Source organism: Cherax quadricarinatus, chromosome 32 (assembly GCF_038502225.1).
Source record: "Cherax quadricarinatus isolate ZL_2023a chromosome 32, ASM3850222v1, whole genome shotgun sequence".
NCBI classification, from domain to species: domain Eukaryota; kingdom Metazoa; phylum Arthropoda; class Malacostraca; order Decapoda; family Parastacidae; genus Cherax; species Cherax quadricarinatus.
In genome coordinates, this window is record NC_091323.1 from 34,938,056 (window position 1) to 34,961,725 (window position 23,670).

General features: G+C 40.1%; 1 protein-coding gene across 3 annotated transcripts in view; it reads left to right on the forward strand.

The window, feature by feature from the left end:
* Nucleotides 1-23,670, forward strand: part of Bap170 (Brahma associated protein 170kD) — a 160,393-nt gene that overhangs the window by 24,085 nt on the left and 112,638 nt on the right. For all 3 annotated transcript variants that reach the window (XM_053778790.2, XM_053778791.2, XM_053778792.2), the window contains exon 3: nucleotides 11,248-11,345. In XM_053778790.2, the coding sequence (XP_053634765.2) occupies nucleotides 11,248-11,345 (98 nt within the window). The remainder of the gene's footprint in view (nucleotides 1-11,247; nucleotides 11,346-23,670) is intronic.

A 23,670-nucleotide genomic window follows, 5' to 3' on the forward strand; every position in this document is an offset into this window, starting at 1 on the left:
CAATGCCACCGGCGGCACATGTGAGGCTGGCTAAGGGCGCACGTTGGACGCGTCTCGGACGAAGAGCAGTGAGCGGGTTTTTGAGCGGTATGCGAGGCAAAATTTTTGCGATAAAAGCGAGCGGTATGCTGATTGTACGTTATGTGATGGCGACGGTATGCGGGGGTCCACTGTACTGCAGTTACTTTACTTTGGTCAGTCGTAACCCCTCTAGGAGTGACTACGTGACCAAGAAACTTAATTTCTGATCTGAAAAATTGACATTTAGACAGTTTGATCTTTAAATTGGCTTCTTCAAGCTTACCAAGTACTACATCAAGTCTTTTCAAGTGTGTATCCATGTCTTTAGACATGACGATTACGTCATCTAAGTACACCATAAATGCATTACCTATGAGACCTCTAAAGATATTAGTCATGAGCCTTGAGAACGTGATAGGGGAGGATCGTAATCCAAACGCCATACGGAGGAAGTGATAATGACTTGCAGGAGTGGAGAATGCAGTTAGCTCTTGGCTGTCCTCGTGAAGAGGGACTTGCCAAAACCCTTGTAACAAGTCCAGGGTTGAAAAGACTTTGTTATCTTCGATGTTACGTAAAAGATCACCCAGTACAGGAAGTGGGAAGCGATCTGGGATAGTTTTTACATTTAACTTCCTAAAGTCAATCACTGGGCGCCAAGTACCATCCTTCTTAGGTACTAGGATCAAGGGTGCATTCCAAGGTGAATTGCTAGGTGCAATAACTCCATCATCAAGCATTTGATTGATCAATTCTTCTGCGACAGCAACTTGTGAATGAGGCATTCTGTACGGAGGTATGTAGATAGGTCTAGTACCAGGTTCAAGTGGAATACGATGGGACAATAAGTTCGTTATACCCATCTTCTCACCTGGTACGGCAATGGCTTTACGACATTTGTTCAACAGCGTCAACAAACGCTTGACTTCAACTGGGAAGTCAGTGGGAGCTATGTCTTTCTCCTCAACTGGTGGAACAGATTGATCCAGTGAAGTGGATGAGGTCTCCCCGGTAGAAATAGCACCGACCCACTGGTCAGGTGACAACTCATCCTCTACCTGAACAGGGTAAGGATAGTGAACAAGGTCAACAAGATTGGTATTTGCTCTGAGACGAACACTGTGACCAGAAGTGTTAGCTAGGAAGAAATAGATCTTACTATCTCTTACAACATGTAAGGATGGTTCAACAAATAGACCTTTTACTTTGCAGGAATCACTGTCAACTAGGACATTATCACCATCTGGAACACTAGGAACAACAACAGACACTCTAGTGAGGGCACTAGCTGCAACAGAAACGTCTTTCTACAAACGGCATGTGACATCAACAAGAGATGGCATTACTAGTTGCAAGTAATTGTTTTCCGACAAGGCGTCCCCTGTGGAGAAACTACTACTTGAACTAGCAGACATTGCAGGGATAGGCTCAGCACTCAAGGTAGTCATAGCGTCCTCGGACACTTGAGGTAACTGGACACTATCTTGCAAGTCTGAAGTTGCAGGAACACAGTCAGGAGTGACTGGAAAATGCACTGGCTTGTAAGGACTTAATCCGAATGTCGTACTCTGCGGCAGTATGGCAGATCTCGGATCCAAGCTGGTAACCCCAAAATGGTACGATCAAGTCATCAATTTGGGCATGCCATCGATAAGGGTCGAGCACAATGCGTAAGTCTCGCATGGAAGCAAATCCCAGTAGAAGGTCACCAGGGAAAGTAATCTGGTCGACAACAAGGAAGGAAGCAGTGAAGTCTCTACCCTAGGAGTGAATGGAGACAAATGGTTTTTAATACTTGACGTGCTGTTGGAGTGTGAGCAAAGTAACATTTATGAAGAGGTTCAGGGAAACCGGCAGGCCGGACTTGAGTCCTGGAGATGGGAAGTACAGTGCCTGCACTCTGACGGAGGGGTGTTAATGTTGCAGTTTAAACTGTAGTGTAAAGCACCCTTCTGGCAAGACAGTGATGGAGTGAATGATGGTGAAAGTTTTTCTTTTTCGGGCCACCCTGCCTTGGTGGGAATCAGCCAGTGTGATAATAAAATAAAAATAAAATGAAATATTGTTTTAATGCCTGAACCCTGTTTTTATATTTGAATTTTTTGAATTGTGTAAGTGGCCAAATTACTGACTTGTACACTTTATTTTTATTTTTTTTATTTATTATTATTATCACACTGGCTGATTCCCACAAAGGCAGGGTGGCCCGAAAAAGAAAAACTTTCACCATCATTCACTCCATCACTGTCTTGCCAGAAGGGTGCTTTACACTACAGTTTAAACTGCAACATTAACACCCCTCCTTCAGAGTGCAGGCACTGTACTTCCCATCTCCAGGACTCAAGTCCGGCTGCCGGTTTCCCCGAACCCCTTCATAAATGTTACTTTGCTCACACTCCAACAGCACGTCAAGTATTAAAAACCATTTGTCTCCATTCACTCCTATCAAACACGCTCACGCATGCCTGCTGGAAGTCCAAGCCCCTCGTACACAAAACCTCCTTTACCCCCTCCCTCCAACCTTTCCTAGGCCGACCCCTACCCCGCCTTCGTTCCACTACAGACTGATACACTCTTGAAGTCACTCTGTTTCGCTCCATTCTCTCTACATGTCCGAACCACCTCAACAACCCTTCCTCAGCCCTCTGGACAACAGTTTTGGTAATCCTACACCTCCTCCTAACTTCCAAACTACGAATTCTCTGCATTATATTCACACCACACATTGCCCTCAGACATGACATCTCCACTGCCTCCAGCCTTCTCCTTGCTGCAACATTCCTCACCCATGCTTCACACCCATATAAGAGCGTTGGTAAAACTATAGTCTCATACATTCCCCTCTTTGCCTCCAAGGACAAAGTTCTTTGTCTCCACAGACTCCTAAGTGCACCACCCTTTTCCCCTCATCAATTCTATGATTCACCTCATCTTTCATAGACCCATCCGCTGACACGTCCACTCCCAAATATCTGAATACATTCACCTCCTCCATACTCTCTCCCTCCAATCTGATATCCAGTCTTTCATCACCTAATCTTTTTGTTATCCTCATAACCTTACTCTTTCCTGTATTCACTTTTAATTTTCTTCTTTTGCACACCCTACCAAATTCATCCACCAATCTCTGCAACTTCTCTTCAGAATCTCCCAAGAGCACAGTGTCATCAGCAAAGAGCAACTGTGACAACTCCCACTTTGTGTGATTCTTTATCTTTTAACTCCACGCCTCTTGCCAAGACCCTTGCATTTACTTCTCTTACAACCCCATCTATAAATATATTAAACAACCACGGTGACATCACACATCCTTGTCTAAGGCCTACTTTTACTGGGAAATAATTTCCCTCTTTCCTACATACTCTAACTTGAGCCTCACTATCCTCGTAAAAACTCTTCACTGCTTTCAGTAACCTACCTCCTACACCATACACCTGCAACATCTGCCACATTGCCCCCCTATCCACCCTGTCATACACCTTTTCCAAATCCATAAATGCCACAAAGACCTCTTTAGCCTTATCTAAATACTGTTCACTTATATGTTTCACTGTAAACACCTGGTCCACACACTTTATAAGGTACGTAATTTTGATAGCTGAATGAGTTTCTTGTGCTTAGTAAATAGAAAGGCATAATTGTGAAATAGCTGAGAATTTGGTTGAACTGAGCAATGAAATTGGCTTACAATAGGCTCTGGAACAGGTGAAATCACTGATGTGTAAACTACTACTAGACTGGCAACTTTACGCACTCCTGCAAAACTTTGTAAATTTTCCATTAAATTTTGTATTTTTGATGTCGTTACTTTCAGAAAAAGATTCTCAAACATTTCATAAAATTTATTTTTAAATATGGACACTGTTTGACAACTAAATTGGCTCCATTTGCAGTCTCTTTTCTAGAAATGAAAGAATTCTCTGAATGACTTGAAGTAATGGCTAATGATAGAACAATATCCAGGTTTTTGCTAAAACCAACCCCATCAGAATTATCCATCATCCACCTATACTGATTAGAAATTTGCTGATGCCCAGTACTCGAAACTTAGGCAATACCGATACCATCACAGTGAGCTGATACCCACCAATACCATTATTTTGGCACATCCCTGTTAATGACAGCATTGCCCTGCATTGTACCAGTAATAAGCGCTAATAAATTTAATCCCATGTCACAAGCATTTGTAAGACTTGCTACGTTGTAATGAATGGTTTCTACACAAATTTAATTTTATCATAATTGGATGAATGTAATGTTGTAGTCTTGTTTGCACTAATATTAACCAAGTTATCACTGTTACTGTGCAGCATATGCATTAAAGAAATTTTATATTAATATTTCCATTAGGGAATTATGAATAGAAATGTTTCTTTCAAAGTAACCGTTTTCTGTCTTGATGGGCGTCAGTGGAAATCGATTCACATAGTTTTTTGATAAACAGCATTTAATTAATTCATCCATTTCATCTTTCTCTGAATTTACAAGCACTCTTTAAATCAGGAGCAGTTAGTACCTGCATCATCAGGGAATATTCTTGCAAACCATATTTTATTTTGGACTTTCTTCAGAGTTGGAATAATATTGTAATAGCATTAAAAATTGAAATTTGTTTTGAGTATTGATTGTAATTGAATATTGATTATTTTGTGACTGACTGCAGTGCCCAGAGCTATTATAAAAAATAGCAGTATTGTATGTTCAGACTTTTGTACAGTAGCATGGTGTTTTACCTGTTTTTAGTAGAAAAACTAATGTGGTGGTCCATCTTGGATTTTAAGGATATTTCAGACTTTCAACATTTAGAATGCATCTAATTGTGATTAGTCTTATCAGAGAGATTGTGGTTATGTACACAAGTACTGCTGTACTATTTTTGGTTACAAAGCTATACTCCTATTGTCCTGTCTTCAGAGATTAGTGCTGTTTTTTTTCTGTAAATGCTGTGAGTTTTCTTGATTTCTGTTTCAGTAGCATATTTACAAGGAAAAATTTTGGTTTCTCACTAATACTGCATTTGTGTGATAGTGATAATCTCTTCCACAATTATTCCCAGATTCCTTCATCCAACTTAAGTCTTGAGATTTTTTTTTAATTTTCTAACCGTATATGGGTTTTTGCACCTGCAGCCATATAGTTTTGTATTTCTCCTGGGATATACTTTATTTGTACATTATTTTCCACTACAATAGGTTCTCATTTAGCTTGACTGTACTGTGCAATTTTGCTGTAAGCTGCATATTTTTTGCAGCAGATATGTAGACTATGTGCTCTTGTTTGCTGTTGACATTTTTCTCTAACTATGAGATGTTGCATCTTTATTACTACCCTCTTCTCAGCTGGCTCTGTTATTTTATTGGTTTGGGAGAGGGGGGGGGGGATGGACATTTTGACAAATGTTCTTTGGTGGGGCCCCAGATTATGCCAGGACTATTTATTTAAAATGAGCAACATAGAACCCACAGCCATCACAGTTGTACTGCTGATTGCAGTCTGGGTTGCAAGAAGAAAGTGACTCATTCGACAAAGATGAAACATTTGTAAATGCATATAGTTCTCTATTTTACATGGGAGAGGAAAGAGTTTGACAAGATACATGAAGGACTGCATAATATACTAAAGAAGTGATCGTGAAGAGGTTATAATGCATTTCAATATACACAGACTGGGTAACTTATGAGGATGCAAAGGTAAGCAGACAGTCAACAAAGGTTGTCAGTGTAATGACTGGTTTCTTAATGCATCAGCATATTGAGGAGGCAGTGTGTGAGAGAGAGAAGCAACACACAGTACATACTAGATCTGGTATTCATTGGAGGAGAGTAAGAAATTGCAATATTGTCTAAGCCAATTTGGAAAGAGCAGTTATGTTTTATTGAAAATGTCATAACATAATTTGTTAAAAAATGGTTTGGTAGAAGAACAGAAAACAAACAGTTTAATTATAAGTAAGAAAACTTGGTACAAGACAGTGCAGAGTTCAGAAAGACGAATAAAAATAAAATATTAGAAGGGAACGTTTTAGTTCTGCAACTTATATGAATTATCAAAAACAACTAAAAAAATTCTATCAGTATAGAATGGTTATAATGGAAGATTATGGATAGAGAAGTTAAAAAAGAAAATGTCCTAAGAATGAATATAGGAAATGTGCCATTCCCAGGTATTACCCAAATCACAAGACTATTGTACAGTACAAAAGTAAGGATGTTAGGCAAAAGATAGTTAATGGTAATTCTAAATGATGTTTTTATTTTAACAATTGTAGACATTTGCATTGTAGGGCTACTGTATTCTATGTGATGCTGCAGTTACACTGGGGAACAAAAGCCTGCTGTATTTCTCTTTCATATTCTGTTATAAGGAGGGCAAGTGAAAGAGGTTTTTTTTTTTTTTTAAGCAAAATTGCATTACCTATCTTGCTCGAAGCTGTTTGTATCCTGCAGATGGTAGTAACAGCAAAGTTTTGAATTAGTGAAGTAAAGTTTTTGTCATAATACATGGTAGATTTGTCAGTGTTACTTTTTTTTTTTTTAATATAGATGCATATAATTGACTTGAAAACTAACATATTAATAAATGCCTAGTCAGAGATGGGGACAGGGGAAGGGGGAGGCTTGATCACTGGAACCTTCATCACATACAGTGGGTTATCTTTGTCATATACAGTAGGGCCCTGCCTTATGGCGTTTTGCCTTATGGTGTTCCGCTAATATGGCAATTTCAAATTATGACCAGAACGTGCTATAAGACTCTGGTCTTTCTAATACGGTTTGTTTACGTTCTCCGTGAGCACGTCTCTCTATCACGTCTGGAAATTTTCCATTTCAAGTGTTTTAAAGTTATTGCATACTTTATATGTACTTTGATAATTATACTTATGTGTACCTGTGCCTAAATGTACTTACACACTGTGCAGGCGTGCAAGGACACATTAAAACACTAAGAGTTTTTAGTCTTGACGCCATATAATAATTTCTTGGGTGCATTAAATGTCGTATATTACGTTAATATAGACATTTCCATTAATCCATCAATATTTTTTTCAAAATTATATAATAAACACACTAGATAACATATAAACATGATACAGACACCCACAGTATAAAAATTGAAATAAATACAGTGGACCCTTGTTTTTCGCAATTAATCCGTTCCAGAGAGCGTGACTATTAACGAAATTGACGATTTGCGAATCCATTTTCCCCATAAGAAATAATGTTAATCCAATTAATTCGTTCCAGACACCCAGAAGTATCAAAAACAATTTTTTTTTTTACCTTAAAGATAGATTTACATGCACAAAAGAATGAACATTCAACATGACAGTTACCTTTATTGAAGGCTTTTGTTGATGAATGGAAGACAGGGAAGAGGGTTTTGTTTGGAAGGGGAATCACCCTCCATAAGGACTCTAGGTCACTTCAGGGGTCACTTCCCTAGCTTAAATATAGATTTACATGCAGAAAAGAATGCCAAATAAATGTAAAGCACTAATAAAATGTGTAAATGAGCGTTTAACATCACACTTACCTTTACTGAAGACTTCTGTTGGTGTATGGCAGACAGGGCAGAGGGAGGGGAGGGGAGTTTATTGTTGGAGAATATGACACTAATATCAACTCTGTCTTATTTATCTATCACAATTCAACTAATATGACATAATAAACAATATTAATAACACAGAAACATGGAATATACTCTAGAATGCATAAAGTAAGTCATTATGAATGTCACAAGAGGTGTTGTGTTATTGTTGGGTGTATAAGGGCCACTGAGAGCATAAGCCTTCCATAATGGTGAAGCAACAGCTGAGGCGGCGGTGTTTTCTGTAGCTCTATATAATACCAGTTGGAGCAGTTGGTAGAATCGCTGAGTCACTGAAGAAGGCACCCTCTTCCACCATCACAACCACTACCACCCTCTACCACCATCACAACCACTACCACCCTCTACCACCATCACAACCACTACCACCCTCTACCACCATCACAACCACTATCACCCTCTACCACCATCACAACCACTACCACCTTCACAACCACTGCCACCTTCACAACCACTGCCACCCTCTACCACAACCACTACCACCCTCTACCACCATCACAACCACTACCACCCTCTACCACCATCACAACCACTACCACCCTCTACCACCATCACAACCACTACCACCATCACTACCACCCTCTACCACCATCACTACCACCCTCTACCACCATCACTACCACCCTCTACCACCATCACTACCACCCTCTACCACCATCACTACCACCCTCTACCACCATCACAACCACTACCACCATCACAACCACTACCACCCTCTACCACCATTGCTACCACCCTCTACCACCACCACAACTGCTACCACTCTACCACCACCACCATCTTCGTATTTTTCTACAAACTTTTTCTTAAATTGTGTGTGTTTCTCACATACTTTACCAAAGGGCTGGCACTAAGAGCTTTCTTTGGAGCCATAGTGACTTATTTAGCAGTTGTAAACACTAAAACGAATTAAATATTATGAAATGTATCGTATGAACTCGTGGGATCATCCTCACTCACTGATAAACAATGGCACACTGGCTGGGAAGGAGTGTGAAGTGGCTCAGGGCTGTATGTATGCGTCCTAGACGAATGACTATTTGCAAGTCAAACGACGATTCGCGAGTCAATGTTTTGACGAAAATAACGTTACAATTTTCGAAAATTACGACTTTCGAGCCTTACGATTATTGTGGGTCCACTGTATGAGATGTGTTTACCAAGCGGTTTGTATGATTGTCGGAAGAATTACGTTAGCTTTAGTCAGACACTAGTTACTTAACTGTAGAAAAATATTCCTTTCATATGCCTTCACTATCTATAGCTATTCACGACCCTTGTGGGTTTAGCGCTTCTTTTTTATTATGATAATGATAATAAAAATATCATCATTCACTCTAAAAATGATGTGTTGCATGAGAAAGGGTGTTAGTAAGTTTATTCAGGTATACACAAATACAGTTAGTACATAGATTTTCATACATAGCAGCATACATGTATGTGTAGAGAACCTAGGATAACCCAAAAAAAGTCAGTGACTTATTTATGAACTTGTCAGAGCATCATTCCTTCTAAAATTGATGTTACACCAGAATGGAAGTGTTAGTCTTTATTTATTCTACTCTACCACTGTGGAGACAACTTGTACACAGTGTAAGGTTTTTGTATGAACGTGTATCATCCATTACCAAACACATTTGTTTACATGGGTACTCTGCAGCTCTGTCCTCTTACTCATTCTCTCTCTCTCTCTCGTTTATTCGTTTTTATCTCGCTTACCTCTCACCCTACATTAAGACTACAGATATTATAAGGTAAGTAATGAGTGTACTGTATATGCATTTTATTGCTCTAGGGTGCTTTAACCCTTTGAGGGTTTTCGTCGTACTAGTACGTCTTACGCGTAGGGGTTTTTGACGTACTAGTACGCATAAATTCTAGCGGCCTCAAATCTAGTGGGAGAAAGCTGGTAGGCCTTCATATGAAAGAATGGGTCTATGTGGTCAGTGTGCACAGTCTAAAAAAAATCCTGCAGCATACAGTGCACAATGAGAAAAAAAAAACTTTGACCATTTTTTTGGAATAAATCAGCGACTTTGCAGTGTATTTTCGTATGGTATTTATTGTTGTATTCTAGTTTTCTTGGTCTCATTTTATAGAATGGAAGACATATTACAGAAATTGAGATGATTTTGGCTGGTTTTACAATGAAAGGTGCCTTGAAATTGAGCTCAAAGTAGCAGAAATGTTCGATTTTTACCAAACTTCAAAAGTAAACAAATCGTGCCAAGCGTGCAATACACGTCAACTGGTGAGTCTAATATTCTTTCACAAGTGCACCAATAATATTTATACCATTTTTTACACTAATGCAGTATTCTGCATAACAGTAAATCTTATATTTTTGGTGAGAATAAAAATTCAAAATGGAAAGCAAAAGAATATAAGAGGGGCCTTGAGACATGACTAATGACTAGAGGAAATGTCATTTTAGTGCCAGGAATGTCTTTCTTGTTTATTCTGGACCCTATTCGGAAATTGGCATCTTTTGAAATTTGTGTGAAATTGGCAAAATTGCTAAATTCTGACCACTGTACTGGATAGTTGAATTTCATAAATGGGTGGTTTCTTGCACCCATTCGATAGAAAAAATGGAGTTCTAGCGAAATATTCATGTTTTTTGTCGACTAGTACAGCGAAATTGCCCGAAAATGGGGCTCAAAGTGGGCAAAATCGCCGATGCGTAAACATCGCCGAGACCGCTAACTTTGCAAGAGCATAATTTCGTAAGTTTTCTATCAAATTTCAAACTTTTGGTGTCTTTATGATCGGGAAAAGATTCTCTATCTTTTCATAAGAGAAAATAATTTTTTTTTTTTAAATTTGGCCGACCCTGAGAACGAGTTTCGGAGAGGGCCTGTCGACCCTCAAAGGGTTAAATGTAGTAGGTAGGCTACTACACCTCCCACCTGACTTTCTACCAATAAATACTTTTCACCTCTCACCCTACATTAAGACCATTAAGACTACAAATATTTTAACGTAAGTAATGAGTATACTGTATATGCATTTTATCACTCTAGGGCGCTTTAAGCATCTTAGTATATTATGTGTGGATGGGGTGGCCAGGAGGGCTACCATACCTACCACACCTGACTTCTTACAATAAATACTGCTCACCTTTTGCCCTACATTAAGACTACAAATATTTTGAGGTAAATAATGAGTGTACTGCATGTGTGTTTTACTTTTTATTGTTTTTAATGACATTCTGTTGCAGACTAAATATACGTTGGTGTAAACTTATCTGGCATTTATATCATCTATAAATTGAAAAAATGGCATTCTTCTTTCTGGTGATGTCCGCTTTCTGGCAGTAGCCTGGAACCTAACCTGCTGTATAAGTGGGGTCCTACTGTACAAGTACCTGTATATATGGTTTTTATGAGTGACTAATGCAAGAATTATATTAACTGGTTGTGGCACTTGACAAAGGGCTTTTCAGTTACTGAAAGTGTAATGTTCTCAACTCCTCAGGTTCCTATAAAACTTCCAAGACCTGTTTGGTGAGCGCTTTCTATGAATTTTCTGTGAAACTGACACAAAGATTCTTATAACAGTAATGAGTTTTACATTGTCATTTAAAAATATTTTCACCGAATGTTTTATCATAAACAGGTGAATGCCCGGTGTGAGTGGGAGGACATCCTTGAGGACTTTCGTCTGCCAGCAGGTTGTGTCAACTCTGCCACAGCCCTCAAGCACATTTATATCAGGTGAGTCTTGAAGCTTTTGATAATTGGTATCATAGTCCCTAAAAACTGTTGCATGCTGTAAGCTTGGTAAAGACCATTGTGTTTATCTTTGTAAGGTGTGACTGGCAATGTGGTTCCTGGTAATTCAACTCCCAGATAGTATAGGCTAGATTAGGTTAAGGCATTATAGGCTAGATTAGGTTAATTAAGTCAGTGTAGGTTAGATTAGTGCACATTAGACTGAATTACATTAGGTTGGATTGTTAGATTAGGTTATGTATTAATGTTAGTAGAATTACTGACAATGTTAGGTAAAAGGACAAGTGCAACTAATGTGACATTTTATTGTGGCAATGTTTCACTCTCCAGGAGCTTTGTCAAAGCTCCTGGAGAGCAAAACATTGCTACAATAAAATGTCACATTAGTTGCACTTGTCCTTTTACCTAACAGGTTAGGGTATGTTACAGTAGGTTAATTTAGATTACATTGCATTAAACTAGGTTTACCTATGTCACCTTAAGATAGGTTAGATTTCAAAACTATTAAAATTAAATCTTTACTACCTAAATCAAACTATTTTTTATATTGACAGTGAAATTAACCAGATGTCAGAGTGAGACTAACTGGACATCAAAATACTGAGAGTTAGATTGCCTGGAGTGAAATTACCTACAATCCATTTTGATGGCCATTTAATCATAGGCAAGACTAACCATTTTTTTTTTTTCAAGTTTCCCTAGTGAAACCAGAGATTTGATATTTTTAAGACTACAATCTATAGAACATAACATAAGAACATAAGAAAGGAGGAACACTGCAGGAGGCCTGTTGGCCCATACTAGGCAGGTCCTTTACAATTCATCCCACTAACAAAACATTTGCCCAACCCAACTTTCAATGCCACCCAAGAAATAAGCTCTGATGTGAAAGTCCCACTCAAATCCAACCCCTCCCACTCATGTACTTATCCAACCTAAATTTGAAACTACCCAAAGTCCCAGCCTCAGTAACCCAACTAGGTAGACTGTTCCACTCATCTACTACCCTATTTCCAAACCAATACTTTCCTATGTCCTTTCTAAATCTAAACTTACCTAATTTAAATCCATTACTGCGGGTTCTCTCTTGGAGAGACATCCTCAAGACCTTACTAATATCCCCTTTATTAATACCTATCTTCCACTTAAACACTTCGATCAGGTCTCCCCTCATTCTTCGTCTAACAAGTGAATGTAACTTAAGAGTCTTCAATCTTTCTTCATAAGGAAGATTTCTAATGCTATGTATTAATTTAGTCATCCTACGCTGAATGTTTTCTAACGAATTTATGTCCATTCTGTAATATGGAGACCAGAACTGAGCTGCATAATCTAGGTGAGGCCTTACTAATGATGTATAAAGCTGCAGTATGACCTCTGGACTTCTGTTGCTTACACTTCTTGATATAAATCCCAGTAATCTATTTGCCTTATTATGTACGCTTAGGCATTGCTGTCTTGGTTTAAGGTTGCTGCTCACCATAACCCCCAAGTCCTTTTCGCAATCTGTATGGCTAAGTTCTACATCATTTAACTTATAAGTACTAGGGTTATGGGCACTCCCAAGCTTCAGAACCTTGCATTTATCTACATTGAACTGCATCTGCCACTTTTCTGGCCAAGAATAGAGTTTGTTTAAATCCTTCTGAAGTTCCATAACATCTACGTTTGAATCAATTATCCTACCTATCTTTGTGTCGTCGGCGAATTTGCTCATATCACTAGTAATTCCCTCATCAAGATCATTGATATATATTATAAACAACAACGGGCCCAAGACTGATCCCTGTGGAACGCCACTTGTTACAGATCCCCACTCGGATTTAACCCCATTTATGGACACTCTCTGCTTCCTGTCAGTGAGCCATGACTCGATCCACGAGAGCACTTTTCCCCCAATGCCATGAGCTGCCACTTTCTTTAACAGTCTATGGTGCAGAACTCTATCAAAAGCCTTACTAAAATCTAAGTAAATAATATCAAATTCCTTATCGTGGTCTACAGCCTCAAAAGCTTTACTGAAGAAAGTTAATAAATTAGTTAGACAAGACCGGCCTCTTGTGAATCCATGCTGAGTATCATTAATCAAGCTATGCTTATCGAGATGGCTTCTTATAATCTCAGCTATAATTGACTCTAGTAATTTGCCTACAATTGAGGTCAGGCTTATTGGGCGGTAATTTGACGGTAACAACGTGTCCCCTGTTTTAAAAATAGGAATTACATTAGCCATCTTCCACATATCAGACACTACACCTGTTTGAAGAGATAAATTAAAAATATTAGTTAAAGGTTCACAGAGTTCCATTTTGCATTCCTTAAGAACCCTTGAAAAAACCTCATCAGGACCCGGCGACTTATTTTGCTTCAGTCTGTCTATCTGCTTCACAACCATTTCACTAGTGACTGTGATGTTACATAATTTATCTTCTTCTAGCCCACTATAAAAATTAATTACTGGAATATTGTTAGTGTCTTCCTGTGTAAAAACTGAGAGAAAATAATTATTAAAAATCGAGCACATTTGATTCTCTTTCTCAGTAAGGTGCCCATAGTTATTTTTAAGGGGACCTATCTTATCTCTAACTTTTGTTCTATAGACCTGGAAAAAACTTTTTGGGTTAGTTTTAGAATCCCTAGCAACTTTAATTTCATAGTCCCTTTTAGCTTTTCTTATCCCCTTTTTAATGTCCCTCTTAATGTCAATATACTGATTCATAAGATGACCCTCACCTCTTTTGATATGCCTATAAATTCCTTTCTTATGCCCTGGTAGATATTTGAGCCTATTATTCATCCATTTTGGGTCATTTCTATTTGATCTAATTTCTTTATATGGGATAAATGTTCTTTGAGCAGCATGTATAGTGTTCAGAAAACTGTCATATTGATAGCTCACTTCGTTACCCCAGTCAACAGATGGTAAGTGTTCTCTAAGCCCATCGTAATCTGCTAAGCGAAAATCTGGGACTATTACTGAGTTATCGCTACTATCGTACTTCCATTCAATGCTAAATGTAATTGATTTGTGGTTGCTAGCACCCAGTTGCTCTGAAATTTCTAAATTATTAACAAGGGATTCATTGTTTGCCATAACTAAGTCAAGCAGGTTATTTCCCCTTGTAGGTTCTGTCACAAACTGCTTCAAAAAACAATCCTGAACTACTTCTAAGAAGTCGTATGATTCTAAATTCCCAGTCAAGAAATTCCAATCAATATGACTAAAATTAAAGTCTCCTAGAATTACTACATTATCGTGCCTTGTGGCCTTAACAATTTCCTCCCATAGTAGTCTCCCTTGGTCCCTATCTAAGTTTGGGGGACGGTATATCACTCCTAAAATCAGTTTTTCATCCCCCTCTGAAAATTCTATCCAAACAGACTCTGTATGTGTTACTTCAGACTTAATACCCGTTTTTATGCAACAGTTCAAGCGATCTCGGACATACAATCCCACCCCACCCCCCTTCCCGATACTTCTATCTACTTGGAACAATTTAAAACCCTGAATATGACATTCCGCAAGCATGTCCCGACTTTTTTAATTAAACCACGTCTCAGTTAAGGCAAATACATCAATGTTACCTGCACTAGCAACTAATCTCAACTCATCCATCTTATTCCTAGCACTACGGCAATTAGCATAATAAACATTGAAAGACTCTCCTTTCTCTTTACCCTTCCTTCTCATTTCTGTTTTTCTACTAAACCTATTACTGTCCTTATCACCCAAAGTCCCTGGCTTTTCAATATCTACCTCGTTCTGCTTATTACTAGTTCCCCTAGAACTCGTAATATTACTACACTGGGACTTCACTGTTTTCCTGCCAAAACCCATACCACTAACTATTCCTAGTTTAAAGTCCTAACTGCTCCCTCCACTGCAGTTGCCAGTGCTACCACCCCTGACCTAGATAAGTGAACCCCATCCCTGGCATACATGTCATTTCTGCCATAGAAGAGGTACCAGTTGTCAACGAATGTTACCGCATTTTCCTTACAGTATTTGTCCAGCCAGCAATTGACACCAATTGCCCTGGACAACCATTCATTTCCAACTCCTCTCCTTGGCAAAATACCACATATGACAGGGTTCCCACCCTTACTCCTAATTATTTCTATTGCTGACCTATACCTGCTAATCAGGTCTTCACTCCTACGTCTGCCAACATCGTTGCCTCCAGCACTGAGACAGATAATAGGATTGCTCCCATTACCTCTCATGATGTCATCCAGACGGCTAACAATATCCTCCATCCCAGCCCCAGGAAAGCAAACTCTCTGTCTCCTACTCCTGTCCTTCAAGCAGAATGCCCTATCCCTATACCTAACTTGGCTATCCCCAACAACAACAATATTCTTACCTTCCTTGGTGTCGTTCGTCGTGATGTTCCCAGTAGTCGACTCACATTTGTCGGGTAGCACTGAGAATGTATTAGATGTTTCCACAACAGTTTCCACGGCAGTCTCTTTCTTCTTCATCGTTTCTACCTTTCCATTCGTCTTCTTGATCGTCAACTTCGTTCCCTGCTGTCCAGCCACTGACCAGTTTCCCTTCTTGACCTGAGGACTCAAAACAGGAGGACTACTACGAATCTTCTTGTTTTCCTTGGTCAGTCGCCGAATCTCCACCTTCGCCAACCTCAATTCTTCCTTAAGCTGTTGGTAAAGTTGCTCGATGGAGGGCATCTTGCTTCAATTCGTAGAGAGCGCGCAAACAGGTCTTCACAGAGCTAAGTACACGTCAACACCGCGCAAAAGCCAGCTCAATCAGGAGCTACTGCGCAGCACGTCCGCATGGCCCAATAACGGACATTGTTAATAGTAATGATAAACTTAACTAATAATAGTTTTGAGAAAAATTACCAGACTCAGAATATAGGAGCTGGAACAAATAGAGAGATTTGTTGTTGTCCATAAGGAACCAATATATGTGTCATTTAAATTACTTGTAATGCCTCATGTTGCTAGGTATGTTCTCTGGAGAAGAGGAGAGAGAAATTATAATCACTGTACCTACACACTACAATTTCAACAAAAATGTGAAAAATTTGGGAAGAAGTGTAAAATATATTCAGTGAAAAGCAAGGACACCATGAGCAAGTTAAGAAAACATTGTATCAACATCTGTGGGCCAAGACTACTCAACATACTAAACAGCAGATTTCTGAAATAGAATACCTGTAAAAGTCTTCAAGAGGATGCGTGATCACTACCTCTTCCAAGTACCAGGTCAACCTTTACAGATGGCGATTAACATATGGGACAGTGGGGTACCGACATCAACAACCTGGTTGGCCAGGCAAGCACCAGAGAAGCTGACACTGCTCTGGGCAAGTCAGTATTTCCAGAAAATAAAGTATATTTTAAATTACTGAAAATACAAAATACATGCAAGTCACTTGGCAACATTAATTAAACTCCAACTGAAAGTTGCAAAAACGTGTAAATTTAAATTCTAATCCTAAAAGAAATATCTGCATTAAACCATTGATTAATCTGTGAGAAGCAAGACAAAATACTCTACTACACTAATTATTTTGTCAAACAAAATACATGGATAAAAATAAAATCAAAATAATGCAATAACATTTTGAAAATGAAATGAAGTTGATGAAAAATTAAAATTCTAGAGAGCTTGTGTGCCCACAAAGTACAGATAGGCATTGATACCCAGCATTTTGTTCCAGGTAAAATACATAGGGAATTTTATCAGAACTACAAAGCAGTTAACTGATGCTGTCATTACAGACGAATGAGGCTGATGTTTCCACTGGTAGAAGGTTATGTTTGAGGATAGTTTTCTTTCTCTTTAGTTGAGACAGAAAAAATCATGAAGATTCCAGCAGTTAAATTTTTTTATACATGTCCCCAAACATTGGTCAGATTTGTCACCCATGTTTAGATGTTGCAGAATTTTTATTAGCAGATAAATCAGATTGGTAACTGATGTGAACATTGTTATAACACACTTGCTTAGCTAGTTAAGCACTATGTTACAAAAAAATGGCGGGTTCATGGATAATGAATTTACAGTTAAACTTGCAGTAATTAAAATATTTTCCTCTGCACAATTGCAAAAAAAATGTGTACAGTATTACATTTGAATGTGGCAACTAATGTTGAACAGAAGTGCCAAATTTCAACATAGTTACTACTATAGAATAAAAAGGTGTAATACCACGACTGGAACAATGCACACACAACCCACACATAAGAAACTTAAAACTTATGATGTTTCTGTCTACTTGGACCATTAACTAATACATACGCTCAAAGGGAAGGGAGCCTGTGTGTGTGTGTGTGTGTGTGTATGAGGGGTGGGGCTGGGAGTTGTAGAATGGTTGGAGGTAGTAGAATAATTGTAATAGTAGTACACTGGCAGAGGTGGCAGTAAGAAGATAGTAATGATAGAAAAACAAAGGTCAAAAAGTGGAGTGTTAGTAGAGCAGTAATAGTGGAGAATAAGAATGAGAAAAAAGTAGCACTGCAGGAGAGCTAATGACCCACGTGGGCAGGACAAAAACCCAGGGGAGGGGGACCATAGGATAGAATGCCTCTAGGCAGAAGAAAGGAAAGGCAGAGAAAATATAGGAAAAAAGAGGTAAGGAGAGGAGGCGATAAAGATCAGGTCAAGTCACGAGTGTACAAAAGTATGGAACATTTAACAATGTAATGAGAAAGGAAGGCATCTACAGAGACAAAGACCTGTGTCAGGTCTTCGTTCTGTTGAGTATATTTTCATCATCATCCCTTTGTGCTTTTGTGATTAAGTTAATAGTCCAAGTCAGGCCAAAACGTCGTCATAAGTTCGTCTCCTATGTGCGGGTTATTTGTGTACTGTAATTATCTGTCGCAGCAGCCTGTGAAACAAAAGATTACATCCACATCACTTAGTTACCCAACATTGAGGGTCCTGGTGGCGATGCTGTAAAATACCCTGGTTCTTAAACTCAGCTGAACTTTGTTCGAAAGCTACATGGAGGTAAACGCCAAGTTTCAACAAATTTGAAGTGGTCTGGTCGGAACTGTCTTCAGAATTGTTCCACTTGACTTGTAATGACCCTATTCCAATATTCTTGGCAAGTATGTAGAGGACTAAAGGTAGACTAATACTTGAATGCACAAGGAACACCATTTATGAACTCCTAATTGATTATTCACAAATAATTAATAAATGCGAAAATGTCACAATAATTCATGTGGCAGAGGAGAAAAATTGAGCAGGGGGGACAAGAACAGCATGGCATGAGTTTAGGAGTGGCTCTCATCGCCTCGGCTGTGTCGTGTGTGGCTGATTGACTTCATCACCTTTCAAGTGCACCCTTCCTTTTCCCTTAACCCTTTCAGGGTTTCGGCCGTACTAGTACGGCTTACGCACCAGCGTTTTTGACGTACTAGTATGCCTAAATTCTAGCGCCCTCAGATCCAGTGAGAGAAAGCTGGTAGGCCTACATATGAAAGAATGGGTCTATGTGGTCAGTGCGTGGTATAAAAAAATCCTGCAGCACACAGTGGGTAATGAGAAAAAAAAACTTTGACCGTGTTTTTGGATTAAAACAGCGACATTGCACTGTATTTTCGTATGGTATTTATTGTTGTATTCTAGTTTTCCTGGTCACATTTTATAGAATGGAAGACATATTACAGAAATTGAGATGATTTTGACTTGTTTTACAAGGAAAACTACCTTGAAATTGCGCTCAAAGTAGCAGAAATGTTCGATTTTTTCCAAAGTTCAAAAGTAAACAAATCATGCTATGCGTCCAATACACGTCAACTAATGAGTCTAATATTCTTTCACAAGTGCGCTGATAATATTTATACTATTTCTACACCAATGCAGTAGTCTGCATAACAGTAAATCTATTTTTCTGTGGGAATAAAAATTCAAAGTGGACAGCAAAAGAATGTAAGAGGGGCATGGAGACGTGATTAATGAACAGAGGAAATGTTATTTTAGTGCCAGGAATGTCTTTCTTGTTTATTCTGGACCCTATTCGGAAATTGGCATCTTTTGAAATTTGTGTGAAATTGGCAAAATTGCTAAATTCTGACCACTGTATTGGATAGTTGAAATCGGTAAATGGGTGGTTTCTTGTACTCATTCGATAGAAAAAATGGAGTTCTAGCGAAATAGTTATGATTTTTGTCGACAAGTACACTGAAATTGGCCGAAAATAGGGCTCAAAGCGGGCAAAATCGCCGATGCATAAACATCAAGACCGCTAACTTCGCGAGAGCATAATTTAGTAAGTTTTCCATCAAATTTCATACTTTTGGTGTCATTATGATCGGGAAAAGATTCTCTATCTTTTCATAAGAATTTTTTTTTTTTTTTGAAATCTGGCCGACCCTGAGAGCAAGTCTCTGAGAGAGCCTGTCGACCCTGAAAGGGTTAAAAGAATTTTGATTAATTTGTCCCTCGTATTTATCGTACTTTAAATGCATTTTATATGGATGGAGGAGGTAGTGCATTGCAGGCAAACTAGGCAAATGTAGTAGTACTCTAACCAATTTATTCACAAGGCTTTGAAGATTGTGGATTTTTTTTTTTAAGTGTTCAGCTTGCCCTTTCCATTCCCTTTCCATTTCGGTTCTAAATTTGTATGAAAAATTTTCTGCAAAAGTAGCATTTCTGCTTCGCGGTCAGCGAACGTAGGATAGAACTTTCTACACTTAACCGTGAGGTCTGTGTAACAAGTTTTATTGGCGTCACACACTGAGGTTAGGATGGAGCAAGGTTTTGTAATTTAATGTGTAATGGACGCCGGTATGAGCTATGGTGATTTTTTCTTTAGTTTTGCTTTTACGGCCTAAGCGCAGTTATCCTATATCAGCTTATTCCAAACCCAACTCTTATAGTCAGTACGGTCTACTAATACTTGGGTATCTACTTAATATTGCTTGAAAGGCAGCATGTATAAGATTTATGTCGCCCAGCCTTAGAAAGTTCATGTGGGTATGTTGATGTTGGATGTGTTGTGAGGTCGGCTGTTACGGATACGGTGATGTCGAGTATTGTGGGTATGATGAGGTGGCGTGATGTCAACATTGTGTTGAGGAATGCACGTGGCGTAGGAGGGAGAGGCGGGTGGCAAAACGTTTACAGTGATGCGAGAGGGAAGCAGGTAGGAAGGTGGTGTTGGAGGTGCAGACTGCGTGGCGTCACTGAGCGCTCGCTCACTCTGCAACCAGGCCACCGACACACCAGCACTGGGCAGCAGCGGCACCGTTGAAGGTGCTGGTGACTGTGGCACCACCGCTGCTGCCACTACCACTAACAACTTCATCGTACACACTCCTCGCTCTCACACCTGTTGACTTGTAAACCTACGCCGCCTCCAGCCCTCACTGGCCGCACGGCCACCAACACACGTGAAGGCCTCATTCTTGATGTTGCGTACCATACCATGCCGGTCACACATTATTCCTCCACAGCTAATTTTCTCACTGACGAATTGCTTGTTTTTCCCCGGAGGGAAGAATTTATTGGGCAGCGACAGCACTCATCCTGCGAGTGAACATACAACTATAAAAGCAGTATATTACAGTTTAACTAGACACGCACTGAGTAATAGGTCAGTGGCGTGCGATATCGGCTGCTTCCTTTGCTGTTTCAACGTTGATATGGACGATAATGCCACATCATGTCACATGACTCTTAATCCACAGAGTACTGTGATGGAGAATACTTGCTAGGGACACAGTGGAAATAAGTTTGATTTTTTGTCGGTTATCGTTTATTATAATTTTATACCACTATGTATATAATTATGTATGTATTGTAATTGTATAATGTATAAATATTTGTAAACCTTATCTAGCGAATAAATTATTGCAATTGTATAAATATATATCTAACCTATGTCTAAATAAATTATCATTGTAGTAAGGCAAATGATTCTCATTTTAAAACCTCAGTGTATTAGGTTTTGCTTAACGTCAGTCATTTCACATTTATTGTTTTTCTTCAGTGTATTCTTTTATTTTTGAGTTAGGTTAGGCAACAAACCTGTAAAAATATTTACCCACAAATCAGAAAAGGGGAAAAACACATCGTGATGGTTCGCAAAGAGGTGGCCGAGAATAAGTAGGAGAATTGGAATGGTCAGTGTGGATCATAGTTGGTGGGAAGAATGTGTAAGGTGAAGGGAGTGTGAGGAGTGCTGCTGGGAATTAGTAGTAGTGGAGGCTGCAGCCAGGTCTCTTGATTCAGAGTGTAGAGCACGGCTTCTGCAGCCCCCTCGTCAGCTACAACAGCAGCAGCAGCAGCAGCCTGCCTGGTGGCTGACTGGCTACTGTCCTCACTTGTTTCCACCTCACTGTCATGCTCATGGCAGCTTCTCTCTCTCTCTCTCTCTCTCTCTCTCTCTCTCTTCCTCTCTCTCTCTCTCTCTCTCATTCTCTCTCTGTCTCTCTCTCTCTCCCCCTCCCTCTCTCCCTCCCTCCCTCTCTCCCTCTTCTACCTTACTATCATTTCTCACTCCCCCATCACCCTCCATCCCCCATCACCCTCCATCCCCCACCTCACCCTCCATCCCCCCACCTCACCCTCCATCCCCCACCTCACCCTCCATCCCCCACCTCACCCTCCATCCCCCACCTCGCCCTCCATCCCCCACCTCGCCCTCCATCCCCCACCTCACTCTCCATCCCCACCTCACCCTACATCCCCCACCTCACTCTCCATCCCCCCTCACCCTCCATCCCCCTCACCCTTCATCCCCCCTTACCTCTCTCACCCTTCATCCCCCCTTACCTCTCTCACCCTTCATCCCCCCTTACCCTTCATCCCCACCTCGCCCTCCATCCCCACCTCGCCCTCCATCCCCACCTCGCCCTCCATCCCCACCTCGCCCTCCATCCCCACCTCGCCCTCCATCCCCACCTCGCCTTCCATCTTCCCCTTGCCCTCCATTCCCCGTCCCATCCAACCCTCATTTTTCCATTACTTGAATGACCCAAGCGGTTTTAGCTCTTCACGTAAAATGAAGCATTATCTGTGTATCTGTGTCACGTATATTTGTGGGCACTCTTCCTATCATCCGTGGCTTGTCACCATGATTCTCTTCATTTGACAGAGACCTTCAGCTGGCTTACTCATCCACCTCATGAAGTAATAATAAAAATAGTGATATATCTATGACCTTTGCGATGTATAACATCGTATGTTGAATAGATAACAAAAAGTGTGGCTTGTGTACGCCGCGTTTTATTATGGTCAAACTAACCAGTGTGGAGTGTACTGCGGAACTTTTCAATAGCAGTACAGATCTGCGGATAAAACTTGTTTCATCAACCAGGGTTGTAGAGGCTTAACTCTCTTTTACTCTCCCTACCCACCCCTCCTTTGTCTCTCTGAAATTAGTGTACATCTTAATTACAATCTTTAAAGGCTGCTCCCCTCAAGGAAGGTTCCTTGATGTTGGTGAGGGGCTCTTGATTTAGGGAATTGGATCTGTGCTCCAGTTCCCCGAATTAAGCCTGAATGCCTTCCACATCCCCCCCCCAGGCGCTGTATAATCCTCCGGGTTTAGCGCTTCCCCCTTGATTATAATAATTTAAAGGCTGCCTTAATGTTAAGGACTCATAATGCAAGGAAATAAAGTTAACTGAGTAATAACATGTTTACCTCCCTCCAGTCACTGTGTGACTATTAGCATTTTAGCATTTCTCATGACTTTAATAATAATTGGTTATTTTACTAGGCTTTACATAAGCTATTGCGTTGTGTTGGTGGGCAGTTACGCCATCACTCTAGCTATTACAAAATCCATCATTTAGGTTGTAGCCAAGGCTGGAGAGAAGAGGGGAGGGGGATTGAAGATCAATTCTTGAACAGTCATAAGGTGAAGCAGGTCATTAACAGGTGTATCCTACCTGGAGAGTGTTCCGAGGGTCTGTCCCCGCGGACCAGTGTCAGACCAGGTGGAGATGACCTTAATAGAGGTATGCCAGACAGGTTGAGGTAGGTCATTGACAAGTGTACCCTAATGGTCACTAAGGTGATACCTTAGTAGAGGGGTGCCAGACAGGTTGAGGTAGTCATTGACAGTTGACCCCCCTGATAGTCATTAGAGAAAATCTTAGACGGATGAGGTCAACATAAAGCCGAGGGGATGCTAGGCAGGTCATTGACAGGTATATGTTGATGCTGAAGACGGACTGGGAGTATACCGAGTGGCGGTGTGCGATGCGTAAATGCGCACCCTAGTAAGCCTTGTAACCTTGGCATTGACCCAGTGGAGCAGTGGGCTGGCCAGGGGGAGGGGCCACGTGCGTGACGCGCTCTGACGTTATAGTG